The sequence below is a fragment of the Cataglyphis hispanica genome, chromosome 5, assembly GCF_021464435.1.
Source record: "Cataglyphis hispanica isolate Lineage 1 chromosome 5, ULB_Chis1_1.0, whole genome shotgun sequence".
In the NCBI taxonomy this organism is placed as follows: Eukaryota; Metazoa; Arthropoda; class Insecta; order Hymenoptera; family Formicidae; genus Cataglyphis; species Cataglyphis hispanica.
In genome coordinates this window covers 7,697,312-7,716,055 of record NC_065958.1, presented here as the reverse complement: position 1 = coordinate 7,716,055, position 18,744 = coordinate 7,697,312, and the positions used below count along the sequence as shown (strand labels likewise).

General features: G+C 29.5%; 1 protein-coding gene across 10 annotated transcripts in view; it reads right to left on the bottom strand.

The window, feature by feature from the left end:
- The window catches only part of LOC126849941 (dystrophin-like), a 392,976-nt gene that overhangs the window by 359,355 nt on the left and 14,877 nt on the right, over window positions 1–18,744 (bottom strand). For 7 of the 10 annotated variants that reach the window (XM_050592384.1, XM_050592380.1, XM_050592375.1 and 4 more), the window contains 33 exons: window positions 16,508–16,569; window positions 16,130–16,222; window positions 15,567–15,644; window positions 15,304–15,396; window positions 14,751–14,840; window positions 14,453–14,651; window positions 14,062–14,219; window positions 13,580–13,975; window positions 12,813–13,454; window positions 12,588–12,710; window positions 12,011–12,490; window positions 11,610–11,767; window positions 11,171–11,538; window positions 10,685–11,037; window positions 10,171–10,605; window positions 9,781–9,933; window positions 9,353–9,388; window positions 9,113–9,274; window positions 8,207–8,509; window positions 7,992–8,135; window positions 7,733–7,903; window positions 7,286–7,468; window positions 7,091–7,207; window positions 6,801–6,920; window positions 4,419–5,906; window positions 4,067–4,288; window positions 3,473–3,988; window positions 2,716–3,353; window positions 2,048–2,195; window positions 1,226–1,339; window positions 952–1,128; window positions 745–852; window positions 555–654 (listed from right to left, as the gene is read on the bottom strand). In XM_050592384.1, the coding sequence (XP_050448341.1) occupies window positions 555–654; window positions 745–852; window positions 952–1,128; window positions 1,226–1,339; window positions 2,048–2,195; window positions 2,716–3,353; window positions 3,473–3,988; window positions 4,067–4,288; window positions 4,419–5,906; window positions 6,801–6,920; window positions 7,091–7,207; window positions 7,286–7,468; window positions 7,733–7,903; window positions 7,992–8,135; window positions 8,207–8,509; window positions 9,113–9,274; window positions 9,353–9,388; window positions 9,781–9,933; window positions 10,171–10,605; window positions 10,685–11,037; window positions 11,171–11,538; window positions 11,610–11,767; window positions 12,011–12,490; window positions 12,588–12,710; window positions 12,813–13,454; window positions 13,580–13,975; window positions 14,062–14,219; window positions 14,453–14,651; window positions 14,751–14,840; window positions 15,304–15,396; window positions 15,567–15,644; window positions 16,130–16,222; window positions 16,508–16,569 (8,628 nt within the window). The remainder of the gene's footprint in view (window positions 1–554; window positions 655–744; window positions 853–951; window positions 1,129–1,225; window positions 1,340–2,047; window positions 2,196–2,715; window positions 3,354–3,472; window positions 3,989–4,066; window positions 4,289–4,418; window positions 5,907–6,800; window positions 6,921–7,090; window positions 7,208–7,285; window positions 7,469–7,732; window positions 7,904–7,991; window positions 8,136–8,206; window positions 8,510–9,112; window positions 9,275–9,352; window positions 9,389–9,780; window positions 9,934–10,170; window positions 10,606–10,684; window positions 11,038–11,170; window positions 11,539–11,609; window positions 11,768–12,010; window positions 12,491–12,587; window positions 12,711–12,812; window positions 13,455–13,579; window positions 13,976–14,061; window positions 14,220–14,452; window positions 14,652–14,750; window positions 14,841–15,303; window positions 15,397–15,566; window positions 15,645–16,129; window positions 16,223–16,507; window positions 16,570–18,744) is intronic. The other 3 variants (XM_050592378.1, XM_050592383.1, XM_050592382.1) reach the window with 3 other exon arrangements.

Here is an 18,744-nt window from a genome sequence, read left to right as displayed (position 1 = left end):
TATTTTCTGGAAATATTCTCTAAAATCAGTTAATTAAATCAAATAATTTTTGAAATTCTCTTTTGAATCTCTCTAAAATCTTTTCAAAATTCTCAATTGAATATAGGACAAAATAATGTGAGAAATATTATTTGTATCTATTGGAACTGCTTTGATAAATGTCATCAATACAAAGCTTTCTAAACAACGCGGTAAAGTATTATGCCCGAGTACACCAACCAATCGAATAACGACTGTGGCAAAGGAGAAAGGATCGGGTGAGTCGCTGAAAAGGCTGCACTTAACGCGGCAGATATATATCGCTCTGCAGGATGGAGTGGAAGTGAAATGTAGCCGCGCTTATCGGACCGGCTAAATGTACTATTTATTGTCCGGCTGCCGGTTTCTTTCAGAGATTCTGCGTCTTTTTTGGTAAATGCGTGTCACGCAAATGACGCAGATTTAAGCAATATAATAAATTCGGAAATATGTTAAATATATGTAAAAGAAACCCCCGTTTCTTAAATATATGTAAAAGAAACTCTCGCAAACATGCACACAAATATATCTCTTACCTTTTGATGTAGCTCCAACAGAAATAGTGGAAGAAACCTCATTATTTTCACCGTAACATTTTACAAACTGCCAGTCCTCTCTCAATTTCTTCAGTTTTTCCTACAATATGCATAATATAAATTAAATATTAATATATTTAAATTATAATCTGTTGAAAATTTTGAGCATAACAAATATATTTCTAAATACCTGTAATTCAATAGATACTGGTTGTTTTGCTGATTCACATTCTTTTTCCAAATTAGTATAATTTTCTAACACATCTTTTACTTCCATCTCGCGGTCTTCAACTCTAGACTAAAAGATATTAATAAAAATACAAATTTAAACCCCTCGTTTTAAATACAAGTTAAAACCTCTTGTTTTATTAAATATGTAAAAAAAAACATAACTTACCATAATATTTTTAATCATTTCATTACGTTCGTGTTGCGGCAGATCTTGAGAAATACTCAATCGCGTTCGCGTTTCCATAACCCATGCCATGACAGTATCCAAAGTACAAATGTATTTTCTAAGTGATGCAAGCTTGCATTCCACGTATTCGCGATGGTTTGAAAGATTGACATTAGCCTAAAAATATTATTAGATGCAAAAATAGTTATATTCATATCAAATTTTTAATTTCTTAAAATTAATATTACTAAATATCTAGATAAGCAATCGATACCTTATCCATATCCGACAGAAGCCTGCTGCTCTCGTCTTCTCCTCTGGGAACGTTGTGTTGATTTACTAAAGTTTGCAAAGCTTTTTTCCGAGATAAAAGTTCTTCTTCCCTTGCCTACAAATATTTCATTAATCCTTAAATAATATTTATTATTTATGTTTAAAAAATTTAGTTTACATATGCTAAAAACAATAGTAGAAAAGAGTTACAATTTACATTATATTAGATATATTTTAAATATTAATTAATACTATGAAATAAAATAAAAGACAAATATGTAGGCGAACTTTACTAGGAAACATGTTTGAAAGTAAGAGTTTAATGCTATTTATATCCTGGCACGGTTCGGTATGTGCAGTCATGAAATGTAGAGGTATTATTAGGACAAGTTTCGGTTTATTTGATTATGTTGCACCGGGCTATAGCCCATAGAAACAGAATCTCGCAGAGAATAACTTCATTACTTATCCAAGTCGTATCTATGCAAAACGCTAAGGAGTGTTTTTTTTTAAATATATATCATAGTGTTATATATCGTATGTGCGTGATATCGTCTTAAAAATGTAAGTGACTTCATGTAAGGGTAACTTTCGCGGGAACAGTCAATACGTCAATACGTTACACATAAAATTAAGTTATTTTTTCATGTTATTTGTTTAAAAATTAAAAATTCATACATATTTAAAAAAAGATATAATTATAGTAAAGATATAATTTAAACAAAAAAAAGATATAATTTTTTTTTATTACATGAATGATTGTTCCTGTATAGATTCTAATAGAATGATAAAAAAGACGTTCCCCAATCATATGTGAACTTACCTTAATTAATGATAATCGAATCGATAATGAAGTTTCGTCCGAAGGATTTGCTGCAGATACTAACAGATTGTTAACTTGTTCTATGATATTATACGCCGTTTCCAAAACCCTGCCGTCATTGTTTACTTTTCTCTCCATAGCAAAATTCCTTAAATAATACATTAATGTAAACATATTTAAAAAATACTACACATTAAAAAAATACTACACATTAAAAAAAAAAAAAGATATTTTAGCATCTATTTCATACATCAAGCTATCGAAAATTATCTTACTAAAAAAAATTATAATCTATTATATCATGTTTTATATAAAATATAATTTACAAAAAAAACTTGTGTGTGAAAGGTGTTTGCTTATTCTGAGGTTATTCTGAGTTGACTGACTTCACTACAGTAGCACAGACAAATCACAACTGAAATAGCTCAATGCTGGACCGAGCTTTCCTCTCAATGCTACATGCTTGTCTGCATTAACAAGTCATAATTTCATAATTCACAACTCTTTAAATCATAAGCAATGGCTGTTATTTGTGATTATGAAATATGATAAACATTTATTTAAAATTATTTATTTAAAATATTTGAGTAATAAAAACACAACAAACACATCCAATAAATAATATTATTGCCTTATTCAATAATGTTATTACCATATGTTTCACTTACTTTTCTTTTCGTGCGTTTATTTCGGCTACTAAATTTTGCCAGCGTTGCTTGATGTTGTCAATTATACTTTGTAATTCCGTTACATCTTCAACGGAGGCCCGATTAGATATATCTGTATTCGTTGTATTAATATTATTCAGTGTTCTTTGCATTCTGGAAACTTCTTGTTCTAATTCGAAAGTTTTCGTTTTGCTCGCCTTAGAATGGCTAAAAACATTACATTTCTTTAAAGCGTCTTCCATCTTATCTAACCATTCCGAAAATGTTCGGCACGTATTATACAGTTCTCTCCACTTTTCGTAACATTTAATCCAACGATTATGTCTTTCTACATAGCTCTGATTAATAGTTGTCCATTCTTCTTGCAACATCTCACTTAAATGTTTTATTTGATCGGCTTGTTCTCTTTTGGCTTGTCGCATGACATTTTCACAAACGTAATTCGCTTCATCAATGCTTGGCTTCAGAATATTTAAAGCATTGGCAATTTTTTTTAAACATTCTTCTTGATTTGTAAATAGCTCGTAATCTTTACCACTCAATGGTAAAGAGTTTAAAGATCGCGATACAGTCGAAACTGCTTCTCTTAGTTTGACAATGCGCGCAATAAATTCTTGCGGATTAACACCGCCAATATCCTGAAAAAATATTCGTAAATATAAACAAAAATTCTAAAATTTTTTTTATACATTTCGATCTTTATCAAATATTAACTGATTTATAACAATTCAATATTCAAATAAATATTCATACATACCAATTCTACTTTCTTGTCAGTTACATGTTTGTCTTTATCTTTGCTACCACTAAATCTTTTAAACTGGGAACTAACTTTTTGCCAGTTGCTGTTAATATTATAGCGTACTGATTCTGAATAGCTAACATTTAATTTTTTCAATTCCATAGCTAGTTCATTCAGTTTATGTATTTGTGCTTGTTTTGCATCAAATTCTTCAGTAAATGTTTCCAATTGGCCTTCATAATTATTAGCTTGTTCAAGTTTCAACGGTACATCTCTAAACCAGTCCTCAAGTTCTGTGATTATATTATTATACTGCTGCAAAGTTTCTTCTGCTTTTTGTGCTTGTTTTCTGCGCGTTTCAATTTCTGCCATAACCTGGTGCCATTTGCTTCTCAGCTTATCTTGATGTTCATTCTTTATTTTTTCTGCTCGTCCAGGATCAGTCATATGTATCGTCATAACTAAACCATCTCCTTTACTAATTAAAGCTGCTGCATCTGGGGCAAGAGTACTAATTTCGCTTTTGAGTATCTGTAATATGAATTATAATATAATTCGAATTAAATAAAATAATTTTGCTTATTATATAGATAAATAAATTATACGAACCTCAAGACGTTTAGTGGGATCTTTTTCATTAGAAATGCCACTAATACTCATTAACATAACATCCATTCTGCATAACATCATTTGCGCTAATTGTTCAAATTCCAAAATATTTTTCTCTAATGTTGTTCGAGATGTACTTATTGGACCTTTAAATAGTGCTTTCTCATTAAAAGATTTTGTTTCCGCCTTACGCATGAATGATCGGGACTTTTCAACTTTTATCTGTAAAAAAGAAAAGATAAATTATAAAGCAGCATCAAAGAGCTATCAACCTCATAACTCTATAATCAATATTGGAATAAATAACAGACTGGTGGACATCAAAGATGGATATATGCGGCACACATGTTACCTTGTCCAAGAGGTGCTCAACATGCTTTCCTAAATTAGTATCTTCTCCATCAGAACTAGAACTACCAACATCAATTTCTGTATCATCCGAAAATATTAACACATCATCTGTTTCTTTATCACTGCCATAAAAACTTTCGCAATCTTCCAACGTATCATCTTTTGATAGACTCTTTATACGTTTTAGTAATGGCGACTTCTTATATATTTTCTCTTCTTTGCTACAACTCGCATTATCAGTATTTTCACACATTCTAAGACATTCAATAGCTTTTTCAGATATCATTTTTTTCTGATTATTCCAGTCTACTTGCATTGTTACTAAATTTTGTGATTTAGCATAATCTATTTGTTCAGTAACTTTCATATTAGATTTTTCAATTTCTTTATTATCATCTAATATAAGATATTCTGCCACACTCTCTATATCTTTCAACATTGGAACTGGCGATTTACTTAATCTTTCTTTTAATTGCTGCTCTATCTTATTACATTCAACATTCGAAAATTCTGCAGTGTTAGCTTCTTCTGTATTTTTTAATAATTCGCTGTTGAGAAGCACACTTTTATTTGAATCGATAATATTACTCTTATCAGTGTCTAAATCTAATTTTAATACAAGTTTTTTAATATTTTTCGGAGATCTGATCGAAACTTTTTTCTTCTTTAAGATTGGCACAAGTTCCTTATTTTTATTTACAATTTGCTCTGTAGAACCAACAGCAGAAGACATTTTTTCCCTAACTTCCCTGTCTTCTGTATCAGTATCTATAGATTCAGCTTCTGTCTCAGTATCCTCGACAATTTCCACTCTTTCAACTACTTGCGGCATCAATCCAACTCTGACATTAGCACTTGGCAAGATTACATGATTTTCGGAAGAGGCTATTGATTTCACAATTTCCATTTCTTTCACTTCAACAATTCGGAATGGATTCTGTTGTGCGCAAGCTATATTAAATGTCTTTGTTTCTGTTGCTGTTAAGGTATTACTAGATACTTGAGAAAATAATTTACTGTTTTTAGTCAGAAAAAATTCTTCCTCATCAGTCATATGCACATCTATGTCGGAACAAGGCGAAGACAGATCATCATCAATCTGAACAACTTGCGGTTGAGAAGTTTGAACAACATCAGGCACAGAACTCATATCTAATTTTCGTCTAACGGTTCTACTGACATCCACAATTCCAGCTTTTACTTTTTCCGACTTAGTGGAGGACTTTCTGCTTCGATGAGGTACATCAATGGGCGAAGATTCAGGCGTATTAATAACAGTACATTGATTATCATCAAATGCAGGATTAAGATATCCTATGCCATAAATAGCTTCATTTTCATCTATTAATTTCTTTTCTTTTTTAACAGAATGTGCTGAAGTTTGTTCCAGCTGTCTAGGTAATTTGTTGCGTCCGTAATTGTCTCTCCCCTTAGAAGCTTCTGCTTTACTTTTTATTAATAAATTGTCTGTGATTTTGTGGATCCATTCCTGTGAAAATATGATAGATGACAGAAACTTCAGAGACAACCGACAGTTAATTGAAGGAGCATGTTAATAGTAGAACAATATTAAGCATATGGTCTAAATGAAAGTGACAATGCGATTCACTGTGCAATAAAGCTAAATTTTTCATGTATATCCATCACCAATGCAAAACTCTCACTGCATTATTGTTCAATTAACTTCTCTTTTAGTTCTGTAGCTTGCTGTCTTCATAAAAAAATAGGTTGTGTCTATAAGGGGAGAGACAATATCATAAAACAGTCTATCGATAAAATACAAGTTTTTCCGTCCACCAGAATGTATACTTATTTTGTGCCAGTAATTACATTATTTACAAAGATAGAGCCACCTCTTGGACAGAACCGAAATATACATATTACTCTATTCTATTCTATTAGATTCATATGATTGAGGAATAAAAAAATAAATACAATCTTGATATAACAAAGAATTTTTTGATAATAGAAAAAAAATATTATTAACGATAATTAAAATATATCATCTATATATGTGTACACAGAAAATAATACTTATTAAAACATACATAGGTCCATTTAAATCCTGCTGTAAAAGAAGAACGGAATGGATGTTTTCAATATTAAAGAAAAATTAATATTTTATGCAAAGATTGATGTTCAAAATAAATCTGTAATATGTTTGAACTTTTCGGAATATAATAAAATTTCATATTAATCAAGAAGTTTTATGTGATAAAGATATACGTAATGGTACTAACAAGCACAAGCATTACATATACCAATTGTTAAAGTATAAAGCAAAGAATAAGCCATGAGCGAATAAGCGAATGAATGATAAAATTGACTTTAGAAAAAAGATAAACTTTTTATTTTCGTATAGAGGCAAAAATTTAGTACATACCTGTATTCTGTTAGAAATATCTTCCCATTTCTCACATATTTCAGCTACTTTAGGATAAAATGCATAACGTTGAAGCTGATTAACTTTAGGTTTTGCTTCTATCATTTCACTTTGCACAGCCTAAGTATAAAATAAAGACAACATTAAGAACATTTTATTACAAGCATGTTATTAAAGGCATGTCTTATCAAGTTTTATTATATTACACAGTAAAGAAAGATAGAGAATAAAATAAGTATGTAATTTCTTAGAGTTTATGTCTTTATATCATATACAATATATTTCAATACCTTGCACTGTTCAAAGTGATGTTCTGTAAGTTGATCAATTGGAACTGCATCTAATTTGTTTAATTTATCTTCAATTTGTAAAAGCCATGCGTTTATTTCGTCGACATTAGGTTCATCCTTTTATAAAAAAAAGAAATATAGAAAACGTGTATAAGAAAAGGATTTAAAAAAAAAATATTAAAAAGAAATATTTACCTCTGAACCTTTACAGAGTCGCAGTCTTTTTTCTGTGTTAGCTAATCTTGTAATTATGTCAGATATTTTATCTTTAAGTTGTTCGAGATACATAGGATCACATAGCTTTGAAAATTCATCATGCAATCTAAGCAATTTGTCTCTTATAACATTAAGACGAGGAATTACTTCAGTCAAGGTCTCCTGCAAATAATGATATGATTGTATATATACGATTGTGTGTGTGTGTATATATATATATCTTTTTTTTTTTTTTTTTTTTTTTTTTTGAGAGTTTATTGATATAAAATAAATTTATAAAATTTAATTCAATAAGAACGCAATATTAATTAATATTCAATTATTCGTCATTATATCTAGATTAAGAAACAAATACAATTAAGATTAGATTTATTAGATCAGATTAGATTAGATTAGATTACATTTATAATTAGGATTTATACTTACTCGTACATATATCGCATTAACCGGTAGATCAGGCATATTTTTTTGCGTATCTAACTCCTTATTTATACTTTCAACCGACATATTAATGTATGTCAGATTTTTATGCATGTCACGTGACAAGTCTAATGCCGATTCTAATATGGATTTGGATTCTGTTATATGACGACCAAGCTATAACAAATTAAAGAATTATTCAATTTGTCCTTTTGTGGGGATATATTCTTTTCTTCATTCTTAGAGAATTAAACAACTCATATACCTTATTATATAACTCTTTTAACATATCAATTCGCTTGGAAAATTTATCAGACTCGGGAATAGTTTCATCCTTAACTAATTTTCTCCCGGTTACAATTATACTTTCAATTTCACTTTTAATCTCACTTAAAGTTTGATAAAAGCGCTGTAACAAATAAATTATTAATATATACATTAATTTTCTTAAATTATTTTATATAAATAAACATAATTTACCAAGCAATGTTTTAGTTGACCTTCGATGACTTCGGGATCTTCTGATGATAACTCTAACAAACAAGTTGCTTCCTCTATTCCCCTGAGTTCTCGCAAGGCTCTTGATAATCTAGGTTCTATATTGATCGGACAACGAAAACGTTGAAACTTTGTTTGAACTTTAGCATATTTTTGCTCGATTAGGGACATTTGTTCTTGCAGTCGAAGTGCCGCTTCTTGTTTACCAGAAGCTTTGTACGATTCAATTTGTGATGCCATTTCCTCAAGCGTAACATGCTGCTGTTCCAACTCTTCCATTAATTTCTGTAGTCATAATTATATAATTATTATGCATAAACTAAACAATATCTATATTATATTAAAGCTATTTCGTGATTCCATATTAGTATAACTTTACCATACATTTTCTTTTATGTGATATAGTAAAAATATATATATTAAAATCTGTGCAAAAAATGCAGATTTTTTTAATAATTACTTTTTATTGTTATAATCAAAATCATTACACATACACAAACAAAATAAAAATGATATATTTTACATATTTTTTATGTTATCTTTCCTGATCTAAAATTATTTTAAATTATTTAATATATTATGTACAATAACTACTTGTTAATATGTTGCACTGATATTTCACAAGTTTATTATATATTATTATATATTAGTGAATATTTCTATAACATGCCCAAGAGATATATCTCTCTTTATTTTATAGTTTCTTTACTAACTAAACATCAGCAAGCTTTTAAATAATAACATCGTTTATAAGCAACAAAATCACGACTGATGTTATAGTCTAGATATCGTATACAGATTATGTTTTTCCTTAATATAAGTATATTGAAGGCAATTACACAATGAAGTAAAGCACTGTAATACATATTTTTTGTATCATGGACAGACCTGATAATCGTGAGGCAAGTCATCAGCAGTGAGGTCACAATCAAGACGTGCAGTTAGTACAGAGTCTATTTGTGTTAAAGAGTGTTGAAGAGCAAGGATGCGCCCTTCCGATTGTTGGGCTTGTTTCACTGATCCTTCCAGCAGCTTGGCCCGTTGCCCTGCCTACTCAAAACATATCTCTATCTTTCTAACTAAACTAACTTTATAAAGCATATATTAGAATTACAATTAGCTAATTACAATTTCTCTCTTCTCTGTCTTTCTCTCTTCCTCTCTCTTGGCCAAGCACAATATATAATATACAGACAATATATAATATACAATTATATATAACAATGTAATATTTAAAGATTATTTTTTTTTTTTTTAAGAAAAATATTTGATATATTATTTGATAAATTATTTTCATAATTCTACATATTTTATAACTAAGATAATTATTGTATTTGCATAATACTATTTATAATCGTTTTAAATAATTTGTGATGATGCTACATGCAATTATATACAAGCTGTTAAAATCTGAAAAATTCGTGCTTGGATATTCAATAAAATTACTGTTATATACAATTTTCAAGAAATCATATAATTTTTAGGATGTATATTAATATAAATCATACACTTTATATTAGTGATAAACATGAATATATAGTACTTAATATACATACCTGCTTATTTAGGTTTTCCCATCGATTTGTTAATCCTTCTACATCTGTTTCAATAGAATGAATCATGATATTACTGTCAATGAGTTGTTTACCAATTTCTTGAATCTTCTCAAGTCTAGATTCTGGGTGATTTCGTATGTAATTTTCTAAATCCTTAAATATAATATATAAAAGTAAGTATATTATATGCATTAAAAGAATAAGACAAAATTTCACAAATAAAAATATATAATTAAATTTTTTTTTCTAAAAAACATTTACAAGATAGATATAAAAAATTAACTTTTTAAAACGCAATTTATTTTTTTTTTTAGCTAAAAATATTTAACATTTAAGTTATAAAATAATTAGCACATTAAATATTTATGTAAAACCAAACAATTTACTTACGTCAAGCTCTTCTGAAATTTCTTCTGCATCTGCAGCAGCTTTAGGTGATTTTTTTAATCGTTTATCTAACTTATCTAACCAGTCGCTTTCCTGCGCGACTAAAGCACGAAATTCCCCGTATTCATGACTAGCATTTTGTAAATGTCTGTAGCGTTCATATATGCGATCTGTAACTTCGGTCCATCGTGCATTTAAGAAAGTAAAGCGTCTACCCAGCTCTTGCACGAATGATCCCTCTAAACTTAATAGTTTATCATTTCCCATTTCATTCAAATTCCTAAACTCTTCCACTCGTTTGTCAACTTTGTCTTTCAGCGCTTGATATCGACCGCGAACTTGAAAAAGTTCAACTGAAGATGTTATTCTCGATTCGACGGGTATCTCTTTTTCTAAATTCGATAACCACTTCGTGAAATCTTCTATACCATTTATAATCTAATAAAATAAGTTATTATGTAACAAAAAATATTTATATTTTTTAATTCTTTATTTTGTGAAGATTATATATACTTACATCATCATTCTTCTTTAGAACGCTCTCATATTTGTCGCTTAAAATATTAGCTTTATCAACAATATCATTCCATTTATATGCTACAGTACATAATTTGCTATTTAATAAATTTGCAAAATCAGCTTCACATTTCTCGAATATTCCATTTGCTGATGTTTGAAGTGCTTCTATCTGTGGTTTTGTTGTATCTATTTCCTGAGAAAACGAACGAATTTGTTCTAATTTATGTTCCGTTTTTTCAACGTTACCCGTAATGTCTGCTTTAGATAAATCTTCTAGATATAACAATGATTTTTCCAACCAAGATTCAAGTGTAGAAAGTTGAGTATTAAATACTTGTAAAGTTGCAATATCTAAAAAATAGCTCTATATTAATAATAAATATATTTACTATACAATCATAAGATAAATTACAATATTTAAATAAAGTACAAGCATTAAGCAAATAATTTTTTTTGCATATGGATATATTAATGTTTTATTTACCTTTGGTAAGAGTCTGTTGTTTCTCTTCTAAAATGATAGGAATATCACTCCATTTAGTATTCAAGTCCTGCAATTCATTTTTAAGCCGTTGCCCCAAAAAGTCATCATTTATCTTCACTATGAGATCTTGTCCAATAGAATTAACATATTTGAAAGTTTGTTCGTGTTCTTTTAATGAACTTTGTATAGCTTTAAATCTTTTTATTTGCTCTTCCATAGTCTTCTCATCAGATATAATTATATGTTCTGACAATAAAACACCTTCCGCATTGTTAATAAATGACATCAAACTAGTGACTGCTTCAGTATACTTTTCAGGCGGTGTTCGATCAATAGCATTATTTATTTCAGTTAATCGCTCCGATAACCTGAAAATATTACATATTATTAAAATATACAAAAATATATTATATATACATACATATTGAATAATACCTACATGGTGTACAATTTTTCCCAATTAGCGGAAAACGCTTTTACGTCTATGTTCAAATTACTACCTTCTATAATCGCAACTTGATTTTCTGATAATTCATTTGCTTTCTCAAGCATATTTTTTATGCGTTCATCATGAGACTTCATTGATTTCATTTTAATCTAAATCAAATTTAAAATTAAGATTAAAACATATAATTATTACATATATAGTAGTAGCATTTTATTATACGAACACACACACATAAAAACATATATTATATATACATATTACTATTACATATGTTTTACATATATAATAGTTATTACATATATTATTACATATTTACTTATTACATATATTGTATAATTAAAATATTGAAGTTAAAATACTAAACTGTATTAAAAAGCAATATTTTAACTTACTCTGAATGATTCTATTTGATTGTTCTCTTTATTTGTATCAAACCACTTGGTGTAACTCTCCAACATTAGACTTAGACTGGCTAATTCAGTCCGGAATTTCTTTACTTCTTCCAGATAATCTATCCGCTTCTTTATTTCCTGGAGACGATTATTAGTCGCTATCCAACAATTTTGAATGTCCTTAATCTTAGATTCTTCTTCTTCAATGGATTCGTTTGCATTCTTTAACTCATCAATAAGTTGTTTACCAGTTTCAAGAACTTTATCATATTCATTCTTATGTGACTCCATGTCTACAATAATATCTTTGTAAACAACTTTCTTCTCTTCCACACTTAACTCGTCAAATACTCCTTCTGAACGACCGATTTCTAAGTCGACATAATCTAGCCATTTATACAGGTGAAGTAATGCTGATTCAAACTCATGTTTAGTAGAGCTATCTACACGGCGTTTTTTTGAATCACTATGTGGCGTTGACTGAAAAAAAGAAATATATTTAACGAAAATCGAATTTAAGAGTAAAGAATAAAAGATATTTATACATAATTAAAAAAAAATAAAAAAATATACATACTGTTGCAGTAATTTCTTCTTTGTATGCTATACTTGTTACCGTTTCAGACATCCATTCATTTCCTGTAATAGTTGTTATACTCTCGTCGGACTTTAGATCAAATTCAAATCCAGAGTTTGTTATCTAATACAATATTATAAGAGTGAATTTTTTTTTTCAAGAATCATCAAGAAGTGGAACATATTTATTTTATAAAATTTTATAGTAGAATATTGTTTAAATTACCCTTTGAGATTGAACCTCCATAATTTGTCCAACAGCTTCCCATCGATCTTGCAAGTTTTCAATCTTCTCGAGAATATTCGCGTAATCTGAACATGAGCTATTTCCATCTAAATCCTGAATTGATTCTTGTAGAGATATTAATTTCTTTTGATTTATATCCATTTCTGCCTTAAGAATCTGCAACTTCTTTATTCTGTCTAATACTTCACCAAATTCAGATGCCGGATTAGCTTCCATTTGCTTTAATGTTATTTCGATTTCGTTTAACCATGCTACCAATCTTTTGTAATCATCAGTAATATTCTGCCAAAGTATAGACAGAGATTCCAACCTCTGGCGTCGTTCTTCTTTCCATTGACAGATATGACTCCAACGTTCACCAAGAGCGGACAATTGATCTTCCATTTGAGTATAAACTGCCTCGGAACTTTCTTCGTCCACGACTACTACCATATTCCTCATACCATCGACTATGTCTTGTTGTGCCTGAATATCTTGTTCCAATTCGTTCAAATATTTCATTTGTTCCTCAAGAGTTGATGGATTTATTTCAGTTGCTGCCATTAAAGAAATCCGATCTTCCATTTTTGTCAACCATTGTCGCAGCGCATCTAATTGAGTCTGTTGCATTTGCATCAGGACCTAGAAATAATCACTCGGATTCAATATCATGTAACAATATTTGTAAAACACAATTGAATATCAACACTAATTTTTTCTCGTGTCTAATATAATATTTTCAGTAACAAAATGTATATATAATGTACCTCGTGAATTCTGGTTTGTCTTTCCATAGCACGCATTCGAAGTCCTTCCCATCGAGAATTTAATAAGGACATCTGCACGCGAACTTCATGCTCTTCATCTTTATGCAATCCGCCTTCAGCTAACAATCTTGCACCTTCCTCTAAAACAGTCCCTACTCCGTCTTGATGACCGGATAATTCCATCAAAAAGGTTTCATGTTCGTGAAATTGTTGTTTCAATATGTCTAAAGTCGAGCCTGGCTCGGGAGCATGATTCAATTTATCCTCTGCCTCCAAAAGCCACGTTAAAACATCCTCAAGCGCGACCTGATAACCGCCAAGTTCAACGGAAACATTTGTAGCTAAACTCATCGGACGAGAAGCTGGCATCCCGAAATTGCTGAACGATAAAGTATTCTGTAAATTTAGTATTTTTTTATACACGATTGATATGATATTTTATAATCCTATTGCTTTTATCCGTTAAACTACAATTCGTATACCTCTGTTCCCGGTGTTGTAACTGGACTGACTGGAGTACTATCACTTGCGATTGAAAGATCCAGTTCGCCAACATCATCCCCAGAATGTGGTAAGGATTGAAAAAGACACATAACGTACATCATTATGGATTTTTTATCCGGTACTGAAGTATTGACATCTGTAATAAAATATTTGAAGGAGAAACTTGTATATAATTATTTCTTGCATCTTTTAAAATTTCTATTATAAACGTACAAAAATATATAATATATAAAATAGTTAATTTTATTAGTTTATAACAAGCCGATGTTATTTTATCAGCAATATATTCTGACAATAAGCACAGACTCGAGAGAAAAAATATTATGTAATGTAATAAATATGTAGCATATATATCTCAAATTAAATCACCTTCGGGATCCAAAAGACGTTCGATACCAAGATGTTCCTGTGCGATTCGAAAAGCATGATCCAATCTAGCATTTGGATGTTTACGCGCGATATTATTAAAGTCAAATAAATGAGATTTCCATCTGTGTAAAATCGCATTAAACGCCAATCCATCCGACCAAGATGTTGTAAAATTTTTAATATCAACACCAGGATAATTCTAAAGAAAGAGTATATAAAGAACGTATAAATATGCTTGTTTTACTTATTTTTATAACATTTGACACATATCTGTATAATTTTTACAACGCGACATTACCTGCGAATTTTGACGGCACCAAGCAAGAAGTGTCTTTTCTAAATTGGTTTGTTGTAATTCTGTCATCAAATCTTTCAAATGATAATGTACCTGGTGATAACATATTAATGGAAAAGTTAATAATAATGATACAAGAATATAAATTATATATATATATATATATATATATATATATATATATATATATCAACATGTCAAAAATACAAATTTAATGAATAATATAAAGAGTCTACGTATGTTTTTTTTTTTTTTAATTTAAAAGTAGGAAACAAATCTGTCATACAAAAACTAGATTCCACTATTTAAAAACTTTACGATTGACGATCAATTGCTTGATGGCAAAAACGTATTATAATCAAGATTTAATTTATAGAAGAAATATTTCTTCTTGCCAATAATATACTGGCATAACATTAAAAAATTAAATATTATTTTTTTAAAAAAGTTATGAATAAATATTGAATCATGTAATAAATTAAAATAAAAAGAATTTTATTAATTTATATAGTTTAATATTTAAGTGAGAAATATCATATATAATCATTGAACTTACTTGCCAATGCAAAATAATACTCCACACCAAACCAAGTGTCAATTTCGGATTACCGTCAACAATGTCATTACTACTAATATTGACAAGTTTCACCTAAAATATCATATAATATTATGCAGCATTGACATTATTTATATATTCACTACAATTTATTATCAAACACTTTTTTACGATTGATATAAAATATCTGTTTTAAAGTTTGACTTTGTTTAGCAACATATCATTTGCAAGACACAACATAAATGCTGTAATTATATACTTACATTATTTTGTTCAAGGATTTGCAATGCTTTGTTAACATTATTAAGATGATGCACTCGCATCCGACCGCGTTCTCTCTTCTGTAAAATAATACGTATTGTCTTCGCTTAAAAAATAAGACAAAATTAACTGGAACTCCTCACGCGACTTGTTTTAATATAATCCTTACGTTCGACCAATTCTATAGGCCTATTGTACAAAATAAATTTCAATACTGAAAGAGAACACCTGCGTGGGGCAATGCAAATGCCGTAGCGCTATATACATCTTGAGAATGGAACATTCTTACGCCTACCGCGCATTCATAATCATGCACTCTTATGCAAATATTCCCGATGCACGTGCACCTGCTCGCAATTCGCAAACGTGAGTGTATGTGTATGTGCTGACGCGGGATGCATAAGGAATAATTTTATTAGAAAGTTGCTGAAGTTAAGAGATATCCTAACGATCGCCTTTGCGATTTAACAGCGTTTTCAATACTCCGACATAAAAAAACTTGTGCAAAATCACGGATCACCGCTACACGATTATTGTCGGCGAGATAAGTATACGACATACTTACATAAGTCTTAGAAGTGAGCACTTCCAGGAGGGATAACAAACGATTTCCATCTCGCAAATCGATGAACAAATCGCTGATCGGCTCATGATGATTCTGCAAAAAATAAGACATTAAACATCCGTTTCGCATTCTTTCTCCCAAGAAACATCTCTCAACAAGTTATTACATTGTGTTATGAGATGGAGATACCAAAATATAAAAATGAACACTAATATAACAAACAAGTATTTGATACATTCCATGCATAGATAGGTTTAAGAGCAAAACTACTCCTATTAAATTATTAGCAATACTATTCATGTAATAATACCAAAAATAAATAGAGTAGAGTATGATAACAAATAAGTGATGATAAAACATAAGGTATAGATTTTTTACCTTAAGAAGCTGCGAATTTATCCATTTGGCGAACGTCTTCTTCTGCACATCTTCTCGTTCATCTGTAACATTATTATTATTATTATTATTAATAAACTTTAGAATTCATTTATTTTAAAATATTTTAAGAGAAACATTTCATTACAAACACACAAAGTCTAATATTGTATGCGATATTAGACTTTGTGTGTTTGTAAGTGTGTTGATAAGATAATAGAAATTAAATATATAACATTCTTCAAATAATATGATATAAAATTTGATTAACAAATGTGCGAATTCACTACTTAAAGTAAGTGCCATTATATTTAATTAAACAAAAATCTATTATATAAATTATAATTAAAATTATTATATATATATTCAAATTAATTTATGTACGTACACTGAGAAAAAAAAGTTGTTGATTTGACTAAATGTGTTCAACTGATTATTATTTTTTTAATTGAAATATTTAAGTATTTAAGTCAAATACGTCATGTTAAATTTAATATGTCGTATTTAACTTAAATATTTCAATTAAAGAAATAATAATCAGTTGAACACATTTAGTCAAATCAACAACTTTTTTTTCTCAGTATATATATTCCAGGAAAAATTTATTTTTCAGTTAAAAGAAACGTCACTTTGCCTCTTAGATCCGCAATTATTTGTTACACGCTCTATGATAGCGTTAAAATATCATATTGTACTTGATAGCAGTTTTTATAATGCATTAAGTGGAGCAAGAGTCGTTGATCCACTGACAGTTTTACTCTCTCATAGAATTATTGCCGACGTAGCAATGTCTGCTCATCGCTATCTATCCCGTTGACACTAGTTGACCCCGATGACTGAAGTAGTAAACTCGAAATTTAGGTCGACTAGTAGAAATTCACAAGTATACTGCAAGTATACCTGTTTATTTTATCGGATTACTAAGTGCATGGAATGGTATTCTAGTAGATATTCTTTGTAGTTGTCGTCATCTGTTGCGTAGAATGACGGAATTGATCGTATGCTAATTTCATGGTCGTGATGCAACTGGCTTATAAGGAAGCCACGAATATCGGCAATAATATCGATAAAAATAGAATGATAGATGATGTCAGCTTTCACGCATTTCAGAATGTTTACTAATCTGGAGTCGCTATTCCCGCACGTTCGCGAAATATCCTTCCAGCATACTGACATACCTGAAAAATTATATTTAGACAAGCGACACGTGCACTCTTGCATCGCTGCATATTAAATTAGTGCCACGCAGAAAGAACTCGCAATCGCACAATGCAATAGAAGAAAAGACCTGCCAACAGTAACTTTCAAACTATAATCTTATCAATTTATCACTTTTCTCAAGTACGGAAAAAATTAATCTGTATATATTCTATTATATCATCCGATAGTCGAACACATTTAACAAGAATCTTATGTTAATCCGGAAACAAAAAAAACTCTTCGCAATAAATGTAACACACTACCAGTGCACGTGATAATTGACAGCATCGGTTTGGAATCTGGAAGTCATCCATAGTCGATCGCGCATTTTAACAAGCTCTAAAAAAACACATTAACCAACAAAGTTGTTAGTAAATGAATGAATGAATGGACATATATTTATCTCTTAAGAAACGTAGTTTACATGCGGAACACGCAGACGGAAAGAAATCACAAATGGTGATCACGTTTTCCTAAAGTAAGTCGTAAGCTCAACGTACGAAAGACATGCACTCTATCTCGTGCGGGCTTTGATCCTCCGCTTATCTCACAAAAAGTCAGAATATAAGAAAATACTATCAATTAACAAGATTATTATCAAAAAAGGAGATATTTTTTATTAAATTTTTTATTCTTTCACATTTATGTTATTATATTATACATATAATATTTCATATATACAATATAAGAACACAATAAACATAACACTTTTTATTTATTTTTTTTTATTTTAATTTATATATATATATATATATATATATATATATATATATCACATTTTTTTAGTAAGATTTAGTAAAAAATTTACTGCGTGATTTATTCTACTGTTTCTATGTATACAATCAAAAATTATGAAACATAAAACTAATAAATTCAAACCTGTTAATATTAATCAATGATTAATTGAAATCTTATACGCAATAACAATAATAAACATAAACACAATGCGCAAACAAAAAAAAAACTCGAATTGGCATCATCGGCATTAAAATTGCATTATTGTTAATAATAATTTATGATTGATGACTCTTGCCAAAAAT